The sequence below is a fragment of the Lagopus leucura genome, unplaced genomic scaffold (assembly GCF_019238085.1).
Source record: "Lagopus leucura isolate 7727_CA_CO unplaced genomic scaffold, USGS_WTPT01 Super-Scaffold_100002, whole genome shotgun sequence".
Classification (NCBI taxonomy): domain Eukaryota; kingdom Metazoa; phylum Chordata; class Aves; order Galliformes; family Phasianidae; genus Lagopus; species Lagopus leucura.
In genome coordinates this window covers 68804828-68825693 of record NW_024962263.1, presented here as the reverse complement: position 1 = coordinate 68825693, position 20866 = coordinate 68804828, and the positions used below count along the sequence as shown (strand labels likewise).

General features: G+C 43.3%; 1 protein-coding gene and 1 long non-coding RNA gene across 2 annotated transcripts; both read left to right on the top strand.

The window, feature by feature from the left end:
• Window positions 1-160: 160 nt before the first annotated feature.
• Window positions 161-7785, top strand: CFAP418 (cilia and flagella associated protein 418). The gene is made up of 6 exons (XM_042870163.1): window positions 161-300; window positions 2142-2241; window positions 2910-2980; window positions 3914-3979; window positions 4865-4960; window positions 6437-7785. Exons 1-6 carry the CDS (start codon window positions 176-178, stop codon window positions 6594-6596), a joined length of 618 nt encoding a protein of 205 aa, XP_042726097.1. The 5' UTR covers window positions 161-175; the 3' UTR covers window positions 6597-7785.
• A 198-nt stretch (window positions 7786-7983) lies between these two features.
• On the top strand, window positions 7984-10896 carry LOC122179346. Its single transcript, XR_006178659.1, has 2 exons — window positions 7984-8990; window positions 9491-10896. It is a non-coding gene; the product is annotated as an uncharacterized LOC122179346 (long non-coding RNA).
• The last annotated feature ends 9970 nt before the right edge of the window (window positions 10897-20866 follow it).

Here is a 20866-nt window from a genome sequence, read left to right as displayed (position 1 = left end):
GAAGATTTTTATTCTTTCACCTTAAGTTTAGAACAAGTCAACCAGACCAGGCGGACGCAGGTTCCACCGCGGCAGAACCGCCCCAGGACCACCCCAGCACCCGGCGGGAGCGGGGGCTCCGCCCTGCAAGCGGGGGCGGTGCGAGGCCGCCCTGGCAACGGCCGGCTGCGGCAAGATGGCGGACGAGCTGGATCAGCTACTGGACGAGGTGGAGCGGAGGTTCTGCCGCATGCCGGAGCGGGGGGCTGCGGGCGGAGGTCGGAACGGCGACATGGAGCGGGCGACGGCGGCGGAGGGCAGGTGAGCGGCGTTCCGACGTGCGAATCTCCGGCCGGCGGGGCGGGAGGGGGGTGGGGCCGGCATGGAGCTCAGCGTGTGGGATTACGGCCCCGCGTCCGATTGCCGCCGTTTCTCAGGAGTATCGGAATAAAAGTGGCACTAAACCTGCGTCTGTTTGTGAGCCACGGCCAGATGTTACTTAGCTCCGTCGTTTGGTTTCAGACTGAAAGAGAGGAGATGTAGATTGGATGTAAGGAAGAAGCTTGTTAGGTCAGCGCGGTGAGGCATCCCGGTTTGCCCAGAGCAGCGGTGGGTCCTGAGGCCGGGCTGTAGGGGCCCTGAGCAGCCGGTGAGCTGTGGCTGTCCCTGGTCAGGGAGTTGGCCTGCAGGGGTCCCTTCATGCTCAGATGTTCCTGGTTAAGACTGCGCTAAAGCTGACCTTGCCCGTGGAGCAGCTTCTTTCAGCCGGTGGGTTAGCAGCCTGGCATTGCCCTCCTTGGAGTTCTTTCCTTGGCTGCAGGCCCACAGTGGGAAATGTTTCATAGGCTTGTAGGCTTTTCATAGGCTTTGAGGCTCCCGAGGAGAGTGGATGCTCCTCGCTGCTTCCTCAGCCAAGCCTGCTCTCACTGAGGTGTTCAAACAGTGACCTGAGCAGTGTTCATTGTCAGTTCGGCTTCTTCCACATCCATCAACTGAGCCATCTTTATGAGCAGGACAGAGAGCACATCTCCTTGTAGGCAGCTGCCCTAGATGGCCAATTCTGTCTCTTACACGATGAGAAGGACCACAGATATGCATACAAAGTCAGCACCCTCTTTCACAGACCAACCTCTTTCACAGACCAACAAAGGTGAGCTTTACAAATGCCTCCCACCTCACCCATCTAGCTTTAAAGGCTTAATGTGCAGTTAATCCACTTTGAATTGCTAACAAAGGCTCTTAAGTTTATAAATTATGGGTTATAAAAATAAACACTGCTGCTATAGTTGAAAAGAATAAAAATAAAGGCTTTTTGAGCGGGAACTGTGCTCTGCCAGGTGGGAGACACGGGGTTAGTGAGCAGATTCACTGCTTCAAGAACTAGTTGTGATACTAAATAGCAGGTTCAAATTTCCATACGGACATCCCTCCAAGCACATCTGTCACTTCTCCCGTGTATTACTGCTGTATTTTATCACTGTCTGCTTTTCGTGTTGACCTATGTCCTGCAATCTTGTCACTCCTAAAAGGACAGTAATAGAACCATTTTGAGTGGTGGTACACCCCCAGAGAAAGCCTGCTGCATTTGCATCGAAGACTGCTGGACACATGAATAGTGACTGACCTGAGCACGTTAGATGGGATCTGTGAGGCATAAAGCTTGCAAATTTCAAAGTGTTACTTCACTGTTTTAGAGATTTCTGCATTTTGATTGGTATGAAGAAGAAAAGGAAAAAAAAAGCCAGCAGGAGACAATAGCCCAATGCACTGTGTTCTAAATTGTATTTGCGAGTCGTTTAACATAAGGAGGGAGCTCCTTCTGACCTTTCTGTATATCTGCTGCTGAAAATAAATGTAAAAAATCAGGGCTGTCCAATCTGTTACTCAGTGAGTGCAGCAGGGGTTCTGTTATCACTACTTTATTGAAGGTTGGAAGTGGTAGGGAATAAAGGCAATAAGCAGAAGGCCAATTATGAGACAGTTCAATGAAGAGGCCTTATCCTGCATGGTACATCTTGTCCATAATTATTTGGATGGCCTACCTTAGATACTACAGTAATATTAGAGGACAAGATTGTGACTAATTTTATGTTTTTAACTTACAGTTCTTATAATTACTCTGATCATGCTGCAAAATGAAAGTTGATTTGCTTGTGTTTCAGATCAGCTAAAACCTTAATGGGTGCTGGCAGTGATGAAGATGATATAGATGACATTATTGATGAAATCTGTAATGACAGCAGCTTTGCCAGAACACCTCTGGTGAGTACAAGTCTGGAGAAATGCAGAAAGCATGAAGTCCAGTGATGGAAAAAAATTAAAAAGCACTACAAACTAAAACTGATTTAAAACAAGAAAGAATGGAAATATGCTGTAGAATTAAACTGAAAAATAAAGCAGGAAGGAAAGCACAACACTGGCAATAGTCTGAATATGTCATCTTTGCTTCTCCCCAGCATATATTTGTATCCATTGACAAAACTCTGCTGACCTTGATCTTCCACAGGCTAAGCAGTCCCAGCTCTCAGCTTCTACCTGTATGTCAGATGGTCTAAAGACTTTAATCACCTTCATGGTGCTTTGCAGGACCTATTCCATGATGTCCGTATCACTTTTGTATTGGGCACAGCACTCCAGACATATCCAGGAGGCAGGAGTAGGTCTTCATTCTAAAATCAAGGTGATTGTGTCAGTTCCTTCAGGCAGAGCTGGAAATTTGGTATGGGGAGAGAAGCCTTTCTACGTATCTATCTGTAACTTCAGCACATTTTGTCTCCAGCGGCCTTACAGAAAACTGAACAAGAAAAATCCCAAATTCTTAGTCCCTGTTTTACTGGATTATTTGGATTTCCTGACTCTTGCTTTTTGAGTAAGACAGTCTATTGCCATATTGCTGAAATGCTGCCTTTTATTCTTTGCTTTTTAAATAGAAATTGAAGTCTAACTACCCAAGTGTCACACCTGGAAGCAATAGTGCTGTTGTACAGGCTCATAGGAAAAGGTAAATGAAAAACGTTCGGGCTACTTGAACATGGCTTAATTATAGCTTGTCTAATAGTATTACTCATGTTTAACTTGTCTTGATGTCAACTAAGAAAAAGAAATGAGTATTCAGTCAACTTTATCAGAAAAAACACACTGTTGAACAGAAAGTTAAAGAATTATTGATATGTTTTCATGTGGTCAAAATTATTTACCATGTAAGTAATTATGGAACAAGTTTCCTCTGCCTTCTGGACAAATGCAGTTATCAAACACTGCAATATTTAGTCACGAAGCATTGAAGAATCATAGAACAGCTCAGGTTGGAAAAGTCCTTAAAGATCACTGAGTCCAAACACAACCTGACCATACTACCCTAACTAACAGCCCTCTGCTAAATCATGTCCCTGAGCACCACATCCAAACGGTTTTTAAACACATCCAGGGATGGTGACTCAACCACCTCCCTGGGAGCCTATTGCAGTGCTTAACAGCCCTTCAGTAAAGAGGTGTTTCCTGATATCCAACCTAAACTTACCCTGGCACAACTAGAGGCCATTTCCCCTCACCTGTCACCAGTGAGAAGAGACCAGCCCTGCTCTCGGTGCAATCACCTTTCAGGTATTTGAAGAGCATAATAAGGTCTCCCCTCAGCCTCCTCTTCCCCAGACTAAATAGCCCCAGTTCCATATAGACATTGTTTATCACAGTTTTTCTATGAGTATCTTGGCAAAAGAAAAAAAATTGAATTAAATCATTCATAAGCATTTGATGCTTTGCCTGTATTGCATAAATATTAACTTGCCAGGCCTTTAAGCGACTAAAGGAAAATCTTGCTGAAAAAGTACTACTTGAAGCAGTGTAACACACAACCATTTACATTGGCATTAAGCTGCCTTTTTTCAAAATGTTTTGCTACTACTTCATTATTTTCTTTTAATTAAATCCACAGATGCTGTCCAGTGTACCTGGGTGGAAGCTCTTCACCAAATGGCGTAGGAACAAATATTTCAAAAAGGTTTAAAAAAAAAAAATCTATTTATCATTAGTTTTAATCTAAATTAGTTTAAATTAATTTAAATTAGTTTTAAATTAGTTTTAATCACAACTGTGTTTCTGTGGTGGTGCAGAGCCCTGAGTTTGAACTGCAGTGACAGCTCTATATCCATTGAAACGCACAGCTGCCTGTAACTGCAGTCTGAGTTTGCTGATCCCCTCCGGTTCCCTGTTTGTGACCACTGGATCCTCTTATTCATTTGAGGAGTTGAAGAATGTGTGCAAATGAGATAAGAGACTCCAAAAATCAAACCCATGTAGTTAAGGAGGTTGTTGCTCTAGTGTTGTATTTCTCTGTGCTTCTCTTTAGCTTTCTGTGTGATGGCAGAGCATGCCTCCTAAATCAGTAGACTGGTTTAAGTCATCCCACAGCCTGAACTGAAGACAGGCATCCCAGAGCCTCAATTGAGGACAAGCAGAGTGCTTGGTAACTTCAGGAAAGGTATTTTAACTGGAGGAAAGGGACTTCAGATACATAGCTCTGATATCCAATAGAAAATTAATGCATTTCCTTCTGCTTCTTTTGTAAACTTCTTTTGTAGTAATTTACACATGATGCCTATGCAGGTGATAGTCAGGTGCCACACCAGTGAGAAGGAACAAAGAGTATATATGGAATATCAGTTTATTTGGCATATTCAAGGAACCTGGAAAAGTTACTGCGTGATCGTAGGTTTGAATGCGTACATAATGGGTCATCCAGAGATGTGGAAAATTAAGATTACAGGTCAACCACACTTCTAGTATTTCTGAGTGTGTTTTGTTGTAAAACTGTAACGATTTGTGTAGCTTCTCTTACTGTTACAAGCTCTTGGAGATTTCTGGTGGTTTTTCTGTCTTTGGCCAGGACGTGTGACCAGCTGCGTTGCACTGCTTGTGACTTCCGTGTATCGCTTTTCAATGACTACATCTGGGATCAGTCCTGTGATTATCTTTTTTTCAGGTATGTCTCAGGAGGGTTTGGTGTTAATATTGTTTTACTCTGCTTCAGGACTTGATGGGACCAGGGAAAGAGTCCTTGGCAGTCTTTGTTATCTAATAAGGAGCATGGGTGCAACCTCTTCAGTAATCGCTTGGGAAAGCTGCATTCTTCTTCCTGCAGACATCTCCCACCATCTGCGTTCATGCCTTTCCATTCCTTCCTCCATCACCCTCACCTTCTGCTTTTAAAAAGAGTTCAGGTTTGGTAAATTGTGAGGCAGCATTACTGTCAAAATAAGCAGGTAATCAGTGTGATGGGTTGGCCTCTGATGGGCCACTGCTGGATGTCAAAAGAAATTGAATGCAGTGCCAGCATGTGCTTCTCACCATACCTGCAGTGGCATAAGCTACAATTGTTTCAAGGCACTTTTTCTGCTTTCTGCAGTATGAAGTATTGCCCTGTTCATTGAAAATCAAATAGCTTGCTTTCTTAACAGGCTTTTTTTATTTATTTATTTTTTTTAAGCAGTATTTGGTTAATTGGAGAGTTGGGGTTTTTACTTTCTGGTTATGTTGTGAACTCTTTGATTTTAGTCATGTTGATTTTTTTGGAAGAGTTAAAATTAAGGCATTCTTCTTTCCAGTTTCTCTGCAGCTGTACCAAATGCTAAGACTCAGTGAAGTGTTACACAGTAGGCATGCTCCTAGTGCAGACACCAAGTTTAAATTCTTATTGTGGTGAATTCTCTGTATTTGTCTGTTCTCAGGTGGAGGTAATGGTTGCGTTCAGAGTACGTGTTTGGCCACCAGGGGGTGTGGGAGCTGGAACAGAGCAGTAATGGATAAATCCTCTCCTGTTCCATTATTTTTCTTATACTACGTTTTTGGTTTTCCTATGATTTCCCTCCGGTTTCAAAAACTTGCATTTCTTTTACAGTGAAAATTTTTTATTCTCAGTGCTTAAAAACAGCAACATTTGTAAAATAAATGTAAAAATACAGTGCTGCCCTAACCTCCTAAGGTGAGTTTGGTAGCTAGAAAGGCTAAATAAAAATACAATTCTTCAATTTACCTAAAGACTGAATTCTTCTGCTTCCAAAATCCTGAGTTTATAAAAAATATAATAACATGAAAGGATGTAGTATCAGATAATTGTAATAGTGATGAAAGGTTGATCAGATTAATACAGTTTTGTACAATTTCTTATTAATGAGATTGATTCTACCTGGTTCTTTCTCTGGAGGCTGAAGCAGGGTCTCCAAACAAGACAGAGAACATTACTTACAGAAACATTAAACTGCATCTGATTTGAGAGTTCAGAAACTACGCACTGAGAGGACTGTGTTCAAAACAGAATTTAAGCGTATCCCTAAACCCATTCAGTGGTACTCAGAAATGTTAAGAGCTTTTGTGAAATGAAATAGCCTCATGAGTTTTCTTCTTTAATAAAAAAAAAAAGAAAAAGTACAGTTTAAAACTGAACTCCTTTGTTTGACAGGAATAACATGCCTGAGCTCAATAAACTGAGGGCAAAGATGATAAAGAAGAAAGGATCGCGAGCGTATGCTTGTCAGTGCAGCTGGAGATCCATCAGTGAATTAACTGACCTCCAGGCAGACCAGCAGCTTCGGTGGGTTTGTGGTAAACATGCAGAATGAAGTCCTCCTGTGTGTGGCACCTGCAGTTTTCTGGCAACAGAGAGAAACCTGAATATTTCTATTTAGAAATAGATCATAACACTCAGAGTTTTATCCAAAAACTCTTTTTTTCACTTTGTATTGCAAGCAGTATGGGGAGTTGAATTATTAGGAGAAACAGTTTGTAGGTTTTGTGGAGACTAAATAATGCTAAGGCTCATATTCAGCAGTGTAAGAGAAAGGAAGAGGAAAAGGACAGATTTAGACACAGATAAAGCACCTTAAGCATGTTCCTCCTATCTAGCACAGAGCCTTTTTTCCCCTGGCTGCAAAATGTTGGGCTCAGAGAAAACAGTGGGCTGAGATGCAGCCATGACACACAAGTGTATACATTTCTACACAGAAATTAATACTGTTTTGCTTTGCTCATAGCTGCTAATGAGCAAGTGGTTGTAGATCTCTTAAAAGTATACTGCAAGATCAACTCTCACCTCTAAGGTCTCAGCGCACCCCCAACACTTTATTTGAGCTGACAGTAGCCAAAATCTGCAGGTGTTGGAAATTTCTTTCCAATTCATACTGCTTTCTTCAAAGCACTTTCTGCTGACTCAGGACTTTTACCACAGGGAATTTCTTTGACTTCCCTTCAGCCTTCATTGCAAGAGATGAACAGGTTATTGTACAACTATTAAACATGCAATTTAAAAGATGTTTTGAAGACTGTATGACTTCTGTCGATACTTTCAAGGGAAAAAAAGGCTCGGTCTGTAAGGAGTGAGAAAGCAGTATATCCCCACTGACTTTCACCTTTGGATTTTTTTCAGCTTCTGTAGCTTTCACTTCAGCCTCACTTCCGAATGTTATTCAGAAAGTGTAACTGCCCTGTTACAACACACTCCCTTCCCCCAGCAACATCATAACACTACTTCCAGTATTATGTTACTTGGGGAATTGTCTTGATTGTAGCTAGTGTCACTGTAGTTTATGAACTCCTGCTTTTCGGTACGTATAAATAACACAGGGATGGATTTGGGTTTCAGGGGAGAAGAAGGAAGGTCAGGATTATCTTGGCAATCATGTTATTGAAAGGTCCCATAATGGGAAGTCTGTTAGTATTTCTGCTATGCAGTGTGTAATATTCAAATACCTGAAAGGTGCTTACAGAGAGAGCAGAGCTGGTCTCTTCTCACTGTTGACAGGTGACAGGACGAGGGGAAATGGCCTCCAGTTGTGCCAGGGGAGGTTTAGGTTGGATATCAGGAAAAACTTCTTTACAGAAGGGTTGTTAAGCACTGCAATAGGCTCCCCAGGGAGGTGGTTGATTCACCATCCCTGGATGTGTTTCGGATCCATTTGGATGTGGTGCTCAGGAACATGATTTAGTGGAATGTTGTTAGTTAGGGTAGTATGGTCAGGTCGTGGTTGTACCCATGATCTTTAAGGTCTTTTCCAACCTGAGCTGTTCTATGATTCTATATTCTACATATAAATTCAAAATTACTTCCTTTGTGCAAATTCTAAGTCTACTGATCTATTTCTGTTTTTGTGGCATTTTGCTCATTGCTGTAATTTGTACATGATCGATCTGTTGTTCTTCTGAGCTTTTTTAGAACAATTACATGATCTTTCTTAAAAAGTCGCCTCTTGAGTCTGTAGCTTTTTCTGTACCCTTCTGAAAGAGCAGATTTTGCTTGTGACCAGAGGCATAATGCATTCTGCTTCCTGCTCACCTTCCGCTTCTATGAGCGTTTTTTAAAGCTTTTAGGGGACTTGTAGTGTGCCTGGGAGACCTAGCAGTGCTTACATGCACAGTGCTTTGGTGCTGTAGAGTGCATGTGCATGTTCATGTGGCACACGCAGCCTTGCTAGTAGGCTCAGAGGTGAATTGGCTTTGGAGAGATACTTCAGTCTCCCTTGGCATAGCGGTGTATGCAAACTTTGTGGCCAGGTATTATTTTCAACACAATTGCTGTTTCAGACAGCAGTTTCAACAGTGACAAGTCTAAAACAACAGGTTCAGGAGACACGTAAACAGGAGACCAGCTGATTAATGTCCAGTCTGCTACTGGAAGAGGTCAGCTGACCTTTCTCTCCTCAGTGAAGAGATAGTCCTTATGTGGACTGTAAGAGGTGAGTGTTGGTCGGTTTTGTTCACATGGGTCAAAGCTGTTTCCGTTCCTGGAGAACACTAGTTAGAACCAGGTAATGGTGAGAGAACAACTCCGTTATAATGCCTAATTTATTAACAAGCAAAGAGAAGAAGGAATTTTGTTCTTCTTGAAGGCACTTCAAAGAGTGCTGAGTTGTCTTGGCTTGCCTGTTTCAAGGCCATTTGAGACTGAACCAGGTAGCCCCATGGGATGCTGCTTTGATCAGGGCTTCCAGGTGCTATAATGTAGAAAACACTGTGAGCAGGTGTCACGGATTTGACCAGATCAATCTATGTCCGTGACAGGGGCGACAGGCCTCTGCCCTCCCCCCACCCCAGTCCCACAAAAATGGGAAGGAAGGAAGGGAGGAAAAGAACAGCGGCAACAATCTATGGAGGAAAACTTATTTTACTATAATATTGGAATACAAGATAACACAATAGATACAATTTAATTGCAATTGAGATTAATAAATCAGACAAGATGAGAGAGAGAGAGAGTTCCCAGGACCGATTCAAACCTGAAAAGCTTGGAACGGCCAGGAAAGCACCCTCCAGCACCCACTGCCAGGCAGCAAGAGAGCGCCCCCCCCCACCCGGAAGGGCCAGATCCCGTGACTGCTGTAATGCACAGGGATAGGTACCTGGGATTGGGGCAGTGACACTTTAATGCCCAGTACACTACATGATGTTTTGATGTGGAATACTGAAACCCAAAAACAAAAAAAAAAAAACAAAACCAAAAAACATAGAACCATGACAGCAGGGAACAGGCCAAGTCCTAGCACCTGTCTCAGTTGATGAGACCAAGTCTCATGTGACTTAGAGAAGAAGCGTGTCTCCTGCACCCTGTTTTAAACAAGTTGTCACCCTCTCTAGAACTACCAAGTGTGTGGAGCCTTGCTGGAACAAAGTTCAATGCATCTGTCTTAGTGATCGTTATGACAAGAAGACGACCTGCAGCACCTGAAAAGGGGAGGCTAGGGAGGAATTGAGACATGTAGACTAAAAGTGCAGAAGAAGTAAAAATTGCTGTGAATATTGATTGATACCATTACATCAGCAGTTTTCTTATGTCACCTCAGCACTCAGTCTTCTATTAACCCAGACAGTTGTAGAAACAGTGTGCTCTCATACGTGATTGTTATCAAATGATCTTGCCACTAACACCATTAAGACCACATTCCAAGCCCTGAAAATGTTAAAAGATAATCTTTATTGGTAAGTGTGTACTGAAACCTGAGCATTCCTCTGAAATCACATTTATTCAAGTATATTTACTTGGTCCTGACCTTGGTCAGATAGATGGGGTATAGATGGCAGCACATTGTCCAAGTGAAGTTACAGACACATGCAGAAATAATGCTTATTGCAGTGTTCTCCATTACAGAATTCAATGTATTTCTAGATCTGAGAATAGTGTGTCATTAAAGGTAATTATTTTGTTGGAAAGAGGACTGGTATTAAGCATTTGAGTTCCCTACCTTCAGTGTTAGGCGTTACAAACCTCCTCAAATGAAAAGAATGTAAAAGGATGTAACGTTGGAGCTTCTGTGCTTAAAAGTATTCTAAGATTGCACAAAGGTTCTCAAGATATAGCCCAGAGTTTACATGATACTTCTGTGTCACTTCTCTGAGACAGCTGGGATTACAGGAAGAATTTTGTTTCAGAATGCCATTCAGCTGTTGTCAGACTGAAGTACTGGAGAACAGCTTTGCTGAGTATAAATGTGATCATTATTTTCCTTTAATTTTTGCTTTGGAAGAAATAATACCATTTCTGTTTGGGAAGTAGGCAAGGTGATAACAAGACTTTCATTTGGCTTGGGTGATGTACTTGGAAATTTTCTAGCCTGCAGCATTAGTCCATAGCAGATTCCTCAACAAAACAAGCAATAGGTAAAACAAAATGAGAATCCATGCAAAAGTGCAGTTGGAAATGCAGCTGGTGGTTTAATGTCATAGCAACTTCTTAAAATCTGTGTTCATGCAGTACTTCTAAAGAGAAACAAAGTTCTGATGTACATAATATATTTTATTACAGCTTTACTTTATGACTTTTTTATTAAAGATATTGGCCTGCCATAGAGTTTAACATACTAAAGCATAGTAGTGTTACATACGGCAGGGTCTGCGTTGTGTAAAATTGAATAAAGATTTCTTTTTTTCTGAGCAAGTATTTCAGTTTTTTACTTAAAGCATTCTGTAAATGTGAGGCACCAGAAGCTTCCACTCGTTAGAAGACCGCTCGCTTCTTTCTTTCCTGAGTGCAGCTGGCACAAGTGGCACTCACACAGTGCGCTGTTTTGGGAGATGCCAAAGCAAATTCATCCTACCAGGCTTTTTTTTTTTTCACACTGGGCCCAACCAGTTTTGCCTTTTATACAACAATCTGATCACCACAGACAGCCAACCTATGGGGGATGGAAATAAAGGAGTGCCATGTGCTGCTCATCTGTGAGAGCCACCTACCGTGCCTGGAACTGGGCATATGTGCATTGAGGAATGTCTTTTTAAAATGTAAATGTGTCAGTAAAATGAAGAAGTGGAACAAATCTGAATTGTGTGTCTTGAAAACTGTGACTCTAATACATTGTTCCTGTCTAAGAGAAGACTTACGAAAATGATGGGGGACCATGTTTTCTCTGTTGAAAGGGTCATGAAATTCCAGCAATAAAAAAAGTGTTGCTAGGTCGTGAGGAAGAGCAAGTAGATGTTGTCTTCTTACCTCAGTGGGGATGAAGCAATTATGTATGAATTAAAAGAGTTTTATCATTCTCTATCAGACAGCACATGGACAGTACATTAAATTGAAGTGAGTTCAAAAAGGCAGATGCATTTAACCACATTTCTTGAACGCTTAGCTAGGATAAAAGTTGGAGGCAGTTGCTGTGGGAGGTGGCATATAGCTGAAATTACAGAGCAGGATGCTGGTACCTTCATGTGTCAGTGAAGGCAGGCTATCACTAGTTTCATAGCACTTAAATGTGGGGTTATGGATGAAGGGAGCACTCCATTTGCAGTCTCCTAGATGTTGTTATGACAAAGTACCAGGAAGAACTTACTCTGCCTACAGGCATTGGAATAAATCTTGTTTCTCCAGCATGAAGAAATTCTGCATGACACAAATTAGAGTAATTGACCTAAATATCTCTTATAATCTATTTCAAGCTTGAGTTCCAGGTATTGGTGCCATTGGGGCAACAATTATTTCTCATTCTGAATAGGCAGTGTGGATGTGGTAAGAAGTCACAGGAAGCACTGTCTCACAAATACCCCCAACTTACCTTACTCATGCTTTGCAGTGTCACAGTGTGTGGTTAGAGGGTAGTTCCTATGCTATACCCTATACCCTAGAGGGTAGTTCCTATGCATGTTCAATTCACTTTGACAGCTTTAATTCTGCTGTTTTAGACATACTTTAAAAGTGTCTTTGGGAGTAAGATGTGATTACACCATGTCGTCTGTAGAGGGCAGAGCAACACCGCTGAGTGTTGCAGTCCAGGCTTCTGCTTAACTGTACAACCACAGCCTTTTTTTCTAGAGTAATGAAGGTTTACCTATTTTTGTATTTGTCTCCCATTGGTGTAATTATAGATGGGGCAGCCAGATCTGTGGCAACTCCACTTGATTTTTGCATGACTTCATCCAAACTACTCAAGTGGTCCTTGACCTGTACTGAAGCTGATTATCTTTTAGCCCTCAGCTAAAGAATCAGTAGTAAAAATGTGTGTGCATATACATAAACATACACACATACATACATACATACACACACATGTGTATGTATCTTCTAGCAACATCAGAGGAAGAACTGAGTCTCCTTTGGGATTTACCTTTCACCCTGCCCAAATTAATTTCCTCTGAAAATGCTGTTAAGCAATTTTGGCAAGCAGAGGTTGTGTAATTCAGAATCTCATGATGTCCAGTACAAAGTTGATATAGTTTATATACTCTGGGCAGCCTTGTCTGGTGGTTGGCAACCCTGCTCACAGCAGGGGGGCTGAAACTAGATGATCTTTGAGGTCCTTTTCAAGCTAGGCCGTTCTTTGATTCTATGAAAGCACACTGCCCAAGGTGTGACAAGATGGCAAAACTTACAAAGAAACTGGCATAAGATCAAGGTTCTAGAAATGCCAAAAGATTGTTTCTGTCTATGAAGAAAAGCAATATGGAAGATGGGAGCTGCTCCATAGCATGTGACTGCTGGCAGTGAGAATCTTCCAAGGACCTGTACCTTGCAGTACATCAGCCGTTAGCCATGGTTAAGGTTTTGGTGAACAGCAAGATATAAAATGGTGTATCCACTTGAACTCTCTTCAGGTCCTTCAGTAAATCAGTAGATGGAAGTTAAGTACTAAACACAGTCTCTATTAACCTGTGAGGTTGTGCTTCTTTCTGTAATTTCAAGGCTAACTTCTGCACCCAAGGCGATAACGTGCCTTTAACCAGGAGCACAGATATATCTCACCCATAAAATCAAAAGTTGCTTATTTTGCTGGTGAAGAGTATCATCTGAATTTAGCCTAGTTACACCATAGATGAGTAATCTCAGTAACTTTTTTTCCTTATTTATTTCCCTTTAATAGGAGAAACAGTTGGCAAGAAGTTTTACTAGGGAACAGAACAGCAAGCAGGGCCGAGTAGTATCCTGCAGAAAACTGATGTAAAAAGGCTTTGTGGATACATTTTTCAGGCGATAAATAAACCTTATCTTTGCTTTGGATTTTGTTTGTTTAGTTCTGAAGTAATGCAGACACACCTAAATAACAGAGATAAAAGCAGCGTGCTGTAGGGGGAAGTTCAGATGTCCTCAAAACATTTATCAAAAGGAAGGACAAAAGGACCACTACAGGAGGTGTCCCCTCTAGGAGATTTTTAGGATGAGTGCAATCCCATAGGTCTGGCCCAGAAGACGGGGCTGGATCTGCCCCACATTGCTGCCCCCCAGTCACTTCCATGCTGGGCCCCTGAGCTGCACAGTGAAGCGATGTGCAGAAGAAAGGAGCTGCACCTCCAGAGGGTACCGTTGTGTTTCACAAAGATGTCCACAAGAAGTGAGCTGAATGCAACTCATTTGGGTTGGGGTTTTTCCTCTAATATTTGTGCTATGGGCTTCTTGCAGTACTTTTCAAGCTGTTTCCAGGTGGTAGACTTCAGATACATTCATTCAGGTGAAAAGCCTCAAAGCCAGTGGTTTATAACTGTTACTCAAATACAAGAATATCGTTAAAGTTTTTCATGAGCATTTAATGAAACTGAAACGCTTACAGCCTTGGAGCTTCCACTGAAGAATTGGGAGAAAGAAGAGATGTTTTCATACTGGACAAACAGACATGATATTTCAGCCTCAGGTACCCTAAATACATCTATTTTAAAATGTGATTGTCTACAGAGGGGGGAAAATGCTAACTAGCTATTGAAAACTGGTGGGATTTATAAGGTGTCTATTGAATTTTTCAGTCTCTAATTAAAGGGGAGCAGTATGGCCTTACTATAAGATAATGCAATGCTTGTGATAGCAAATAGAGTGTATGTTTTTCAGCTAATGCAGAGGAGCATTGGGATAGTCAGCAATCTGTGCTTGGAAGACTGTGTCCTGCCTGCACTGATGTAAACAGCGTTGACAGGAAGGGGGGAAGCAGCTACCCCAGACAGGAAGATTGAATTTAGTATCCAGCTCCTTATCTTGGCAGAGCGGGCTGCTCAGGATGCCGGTAAGGAGTGTACAGATTGCTCGAGCAGACTGCTGCATGTCCCTTCCTGGGAAGACCTTCATGTCAATGTAATCAGGGTATGATCTCAAGCATGCAGAAGGCTTTATAAGAGAAAGCCTTAGAAGATTATAGGAAGAGATTATATCTGGAGGCTGGTTATCCAAAATAATGCTTACTGTGGTATAGTACAATCTCATTCCGTCCCTGCCACTGTCACTTGCAGGAAGAGATTGACTTGCGTGGTGAAGAAGGAGGGTATGCAGCTTTTAACAGGAAAAGCTTTTATCATACTAAGTGTTACCATTAATCTTATTGCCTCTAAAGAAATCAGAGACTTTCCTGAATCCTAATGCACAACGCAATATCTAGTTTAATTTTTGGATGAGGGGTTTGGTAAGAGCTGACGCAGACCAGCTCCAGCCCTTCAGAGGTATAAGCAGCATTGCTACAGCATTGTTTTATGTGCTTTGAATCAGGAAGGCACCTGGTTCACAAGTGAAAGATGGATGGCCTCAAAACTCTCTTTATAGTTGCTCAATAACATTTGACATGAGTTTCTTTCTTATTTCTGCGTGTATCTTGGGAAATCCATCTGCCCTGAACCTACAGCAAAGCAAGGCACCATTCAGTCGTTGCACTGGTGGATGAAATGAAGAGTTCAACACAAAATCGTAACATCCTCAGCGCTGACTTTTCTATGAATGATGATTTCTGTTCCTCCCTTCTTCCCCCAAGTATGCCCCAAAGTCATTTCAGATTTTTCTAAAAACTTTATTCAAGCTAAAATTGAGACCTGGAAACACTTCAAGGCAGTTTTTCAGCTGCATCTGCCCACATATGTCTGAAACACCTCTTTTCACATTTTTTTTTCCATGCTAGATATATATTTAGTTCGATTCTGGTGAGGAAGGCTGGAAACAATCAAACTATGAAAAATGAGAGTGGTATAAAAGAGTCTACCAATGCTTGTGAGGAGCAGTGACATATATCTGTCTTGGGGAATCATGAAGAGAACGTTCTGGAACCGAATTACTAAGGCAACTTAAGCCAAGGAGGAACCAGGTCCATCTGCTCAGCACACAGTGGGTTGGGCACATCTCCTGCTGTGCCTGGGATCGCTGCTGACACAGCAGGCAGCAGCCAGCACCCAGTGCCCCGCCAGGTGCTTCACACACAGCTGCTGGGGTAAGCGAAAATCCTTCGTCTCTCTGTTTTTGCAAAATAGTTCCTTTTCCCCTGCAGTACTTTGGAAATGGCTCCCGAAGCCTGAAGAGTATTAGTTCTTTATAAAGGATGTGTTTGTAAAGCGGATCATTTCCAGATGTCCAATGGTTTTGCAGACCTTGCAATAACAATTCACTACTGAGAGTTCTCAGCCAGCTCTGGGCATTTGATTACCTGGAGTATTTCTAGCGTCCATCACAAGGCAAAGGACACCTTTAAGCAGGGAAAAAGCAAACAGCCTAACAGCACCCGACAGTACCAGCACCTCATCAGGTCTGCCCCAGCACATTCTCACTTCATTGTCCCATGCCTGACAGGCCATAAAAGAGCAAAACAGCCACTTTCCTTTTCTGTCTGATGCTGCAAGTTACTCACATTTCCTGTCCTGCTATTTCAAGGACTAAGGTCTCAAAATGGGAGCCCATAAACTTGTCTGAAATGACATATTGTCCTCTCTTCCTACAGCCATGTCCAAGTGAACTGCATCAGCACTGCCTGAGAGGCATCACCAGAGTCGGGGCACACTATGCTGAGCCCATAGAGGTGCCACCAGTTGTGCAGGGGCTCTGGTGGCTGCTGCATGCCATCGGTGGCCAAGGAAAGACAGTGAGGGTTCCTCTGCCTGGAGAAGCACAAGGGACATCCCTCTCTCATGCTACCCAGTGGTTTGGGCTGTATTTCAGCCCAGAGAGGATAGACATGGGAGAAGAGGACAGAAACTCAACTCTTTTGACAGTCTTCCCTTAACTTAGCACATTTACACTTAAACCATTTTAACCATTGCTTCCCCTGTGCCCTACCCTGCTGCACTGACCAGCTCTGGGCCTGGGAGGTCACACAGCACATCTGAGAGGCCGAGAAGTGGAGCTAATAAAAGTAGATCTGTTGTCAGCAGCCTTGCATTTGCTTTGCAGGTGTATGTGCTGCTGGAAGAAAAACTAGTGCTTGCAGATAGAAAGCAAGACCCGTAAGCAAGGCCATAAGCTGAGCAGCAGCTGACTTTGGCTTTGAAAACCCAGAGGCAAATTTTTACCGAAATGCAAAGTGTGTTTGTAGGGAAATCTTTTCACTCCAACATAGTCTGACTCAGCACTGGTACGTAGATTACAGCTCATTAACACACTCATGTGCAGATATCCTCATTGAGCTCCTGCCACTGGGTTACATGCAGGAGTGTGTAAAGGGCTGCATCCCTGCTATGCTCTGGGCAGGATCCCACCAGCTGCCAGCATTGCTTGTGCTTCCATGTACAGTGCCTGGGCACAAAGGCAAAGCCAAGGGCTCCAGCAGAGCTTGTATTATTGTAAAAGTTTGGGAAATTTCAGACATTTGCATTGCTTGGAGCATCTGAAAGAAAGATGAGCCCTGTGTAAAGCATCATATCTTTAAAAACGCCACACATCACAGCCCTAGTGAAGAAAGCACAGAAAGGTAAAGCAACTTAGAAGTAGAAAAGCTACAGCTACAGACTTAGAAGTGTAAATAAAATGAGGCCACGGCCCACAGATTTCTACTTCTTATAACCTTGAGAAATTATCTCCACTTGATTTGTAAATTGAATCAATATGACAGTGTTGGGAACGTAGCGGTTTCATGAGCAGCTGATGCTAAAATAAGGTTCACAGGCACCAAAATGTCTCTGCGCTACGCAGTCTGAAGTGTGGTTATGCAACAGGGATAAGCACAGCATTTCTTTGGAGCATTAACCTGAATTAAAGGATGAAACGGTTGTGCAGGGATCAAGTCCCCCCAGTCACCACTGAGGGCTCCATCAGTGCTGGTCAGTGCTGCTGTTCAGTAACGGTAAGAAGAGAACAAACACGTGGTAAATCACACAGCTGGGCCCCTGCAAGGGGGTTCTCTTCCCCACAGCGTCCCACTTTATGTCTGGGAAATGGCACTGCTACCATCAGTGTGCTATCTCTGTGACAAGTGCTGGGTAGGCTTATGCAAAGGACGCTCAGCTGGGTGGTGCCACTTGGCACTAAAGGGAAGAGAAGTCCCTGGGTGTCATCATTAAATGTCTTAGAATTTGAAACTACGGGAGAATGAAAGTCAGAGGTCTTGACCACGAGATGAAGATTTTAAGGCTCTTTTAAATGCTTGTTCCCTATTTCCTTTCTACCATGGGCATTCCTGGCTCCCTGTAATGCTGACAGTGATGCAGCTCGATGCTTTGGGTGATGTTCATGTTTGTAACTTACTAATGGGATGAACAGGGCTGCAGACACGCACACAAAAGCAGCACTGCCGATGACTTCATGGGGCTTCTGCTCTCAAAGTCAGCTCTCCCTTACAGCAGAACACGTCCCTAGCCAAGTGGTGTTAGCCTCTAATTGCATGCCAACAGTCCTCTTTTGCCACTGATTAAAGGCAAACCGAAGGCAGTTGGCTGATGTATTTCCCTATACTGATTTTGTGTCTGAGCTCTGCAGCATCCTGTAACTAGGCATGGCTGCTGGCTCTAGGACAGCTTCCCAGTAGGACCAGTTTGGTGTTTTGCTGTTACGTCAAACCAGCTGAGGTGGTTTTGTATCATTCCTTTATCTCTGTCCAGGCCTATGAAGCCAGAAATAAGAACAGTCCTCCTGATACTCTCCTAGGGAAACCAGTTTAAAAATCATACCTTAGGAGCTTATCTAACTACAGATTACATCAGTTCAACAGAGCCCATTAAATTCATTTAAGCATTCACAAAACACTGTATGCGTACTCTCGCTTGCACTTCAAACAGGCTTATTGCATACCTGCTTTTATCATCACTTGCTCAGTGACTTTCGGTGTGTGCTTCCTACACCTGCAGGTAGGTCACAAAAAATGTTTAAGGGATTTGTCACCTCTGAGGAGAACATCGTGTCTCCATTTCTAGTTAGAAAATTTTACATGCCAGACCCACTCTAGGGTGAAATCTAGGGTGGTGACATGCTATGGGAAAGAGGAAGGCTGGGACTTTGTCCCTTTTCATTTTTAACTCAGAGAGCAGTGAAGCACTGACACAAGTTGCCCAGAGCAGCTATGGTGCCCCATCCCTGGAGCAGTTCAAGGCCAGGTTGGATGGAGCCCTGGGCAGCCTGAGCTGGTGGGGGGCAGCCCTGCCCATGGCAGGGGCTCGGAGCTAGGCAGGCTTTCAGATGTCTTCTAAGCCAAACCACTCTGTGATTCTATGACTTCATGATTTTCTTAAACCACATTTTCACAATTATAGCAACATTGCACACATAGTTGGCTGCCAGGTTGGCAGAACTATTGCAAACAAAGCTGTTCTCCTTAAAGTGCTTAACATTAGAGACAAATAAAGATACATTACAGTTATCGTCTGTCCACTGAAATGGCCATTCTCTTACTGCACACTCACCTCTTTTCCAGTTTGACAAAGCCTTTTTAGGAACACTTTTTGTAGAGGCAGGCATGTACAAAAAGGATCGAGTATTGTCTTTAGTTCCTTGTACATTCTTAGTGTTTAACTAACTGCTCAGCAACCATCACTCCTAGATACATCAGTTATTGCTGGTATTTAACATAATTGTTAATATTTAACAATTGACATGTTAAATATTGATAAGGAATAGAGAAAATAATAGAAGGAAAAATCTACCAAGGAGGAACTTTAGGAGGGTTGTGTATAGATGCCCTTGTGTGTACATGTCCTTTAGCAAACTGTTATTTAGCTAGCACATAGAGACTGGGGCAAGAAGCACAGATATTTTTGCAGCTGTTTTAGATCTATCTAAAGCATAGTGCAAGGGGACCACCTCTCTAATTGCAAACATCAACATGCAGATGTTTCCTCTGGCCGGTGAAAGCAGCTGAGCGTCACATGGGCTGGTGCTGTCAGAGCAGGGAGGCGTTAAGGCAGCTGGGAGACTGCTGGCTGACACAGAGCTGATGTCATCAGAGCTCCATCACTGCCACCCCATGTCACCAACAGGCCTCACTGAGGGAAATGAGGGATGCTGTAGTGACAAGCAGTGACAGGGAGGAGCACAGGGCACCATGAGCAGTAGAGAAGTGAATAGGAGGCTGAAGGTAAGTCATAAAATGAAGGACACAGCACAAGATGCCCTTGGCAAGAACAAAATAGGTCTCTCCACATATGATGCAGAGAGGGATGGGGCTGAAGACATTTGTGCAGAGGAAGCTACACAAGCAAGAGAAAATGTTCATTCTTTTGCTTTCCTTCCTTACTCAAGAAGACTTTTTGCATCTTTCAGGTGTAGCTCCTGAAGTTGCTGATGCACACCATGATAAAACCACATTGCTGGTGGGTGCAGAGGGAATGCATGAAGACTTGAGCTGCTGTTTTCTGGGTGAGGACATGAACAATAAGAGGCCTTCCTCTGAGCCTGCAAGACAGCAATCTAAGAGCTATGCAGGGGCGCATGTGGCATTTCATGTTGCTTATTTTGCCTATGTACTTTATGCAACATGGTACAGCTTGGCATTGGTGTGTTTTGCATGCATCTCAGGGTCTCTGGGAGCTAATATTACTTGGAAAAGGGGATATGCTGCATTTGGAGAGAAGTAAAACTCTCAGAAGTGCCTTTGATCAATAATCAAAGTGAGTATGGACCGAAGAGACCTGAGATCCCAAGTTTAATATCATCCCACACAGCTGGCTCAATGGCCAGGCAGTGATATTCAAAATGGCAGCAGTCTTCCTACTGAGAGCACAAGACCTTCCCTGAGGCCCAGCAGTGTCCCCTGCCTCCAGCTCCAGCAGGCCTGCATGGTGCCAATTAGTGCTAATTAGTGCTAACGTGTGCTTGCTCTCGCAGCTGTCCCCACCTGCCAGCTTGCAACAGGTTAAAATAAATGAATAATATTTAAATGAAGAGAATGTTTGCGATTCCCAGCCAACTGCCCCAGAGCAGTTATGACCAGCAGGTTACCTGGCAGTGCTCCATCACGCTCCCTGTGATGCCTGTAAACAAATACCTGCGTGCAGCTGCTCTCCCCAGGCAGAAGCCATGAGCAGCTTCAGCAGGCACAGGCACTGGGCAGGAGCGAGGACAGGGTGAACATGAGGCCGACCTGCTGTGACTAGGCCCAACAGGGCTGGCTGGCTGTGACTCAGCCCCAAGCACCACAAGTAGGATTTCTGGTTCTTCAGAGCGGAGCAAAACCCAGCCGGTGCTGCATCCCATGGACCAAACAGGGCCTGAGGCCTGGGGGGACCCATGGGCCCTGCCCCACATCTGAGT

Excerpts from the sequence above, each read along its gene's own strand:
- CFAP418 (XM_042870163.1), top strand. The coding sequence starts at position 176 with ATGGCGGACGAGCTGGATCAGCTACTGGACGAGGTGGAGCGGAGGTTC. Across the intron at positions 301-2,141 it reads GCGACGGCGGCGGAGGGCAG|ATCAGCTAAAACCTTAATGG; the intron begins GTGAGCGGCGTT and ends CTTGTGTTTCAG. Across the intron at positions 2,981-3,913 it reads GTACAGGCTCATAGGAAAAG|ATGCTGTCCAGTGTACCTGG; the intron begins GTAAATGAAAAA and ends TTAAATCCACAG.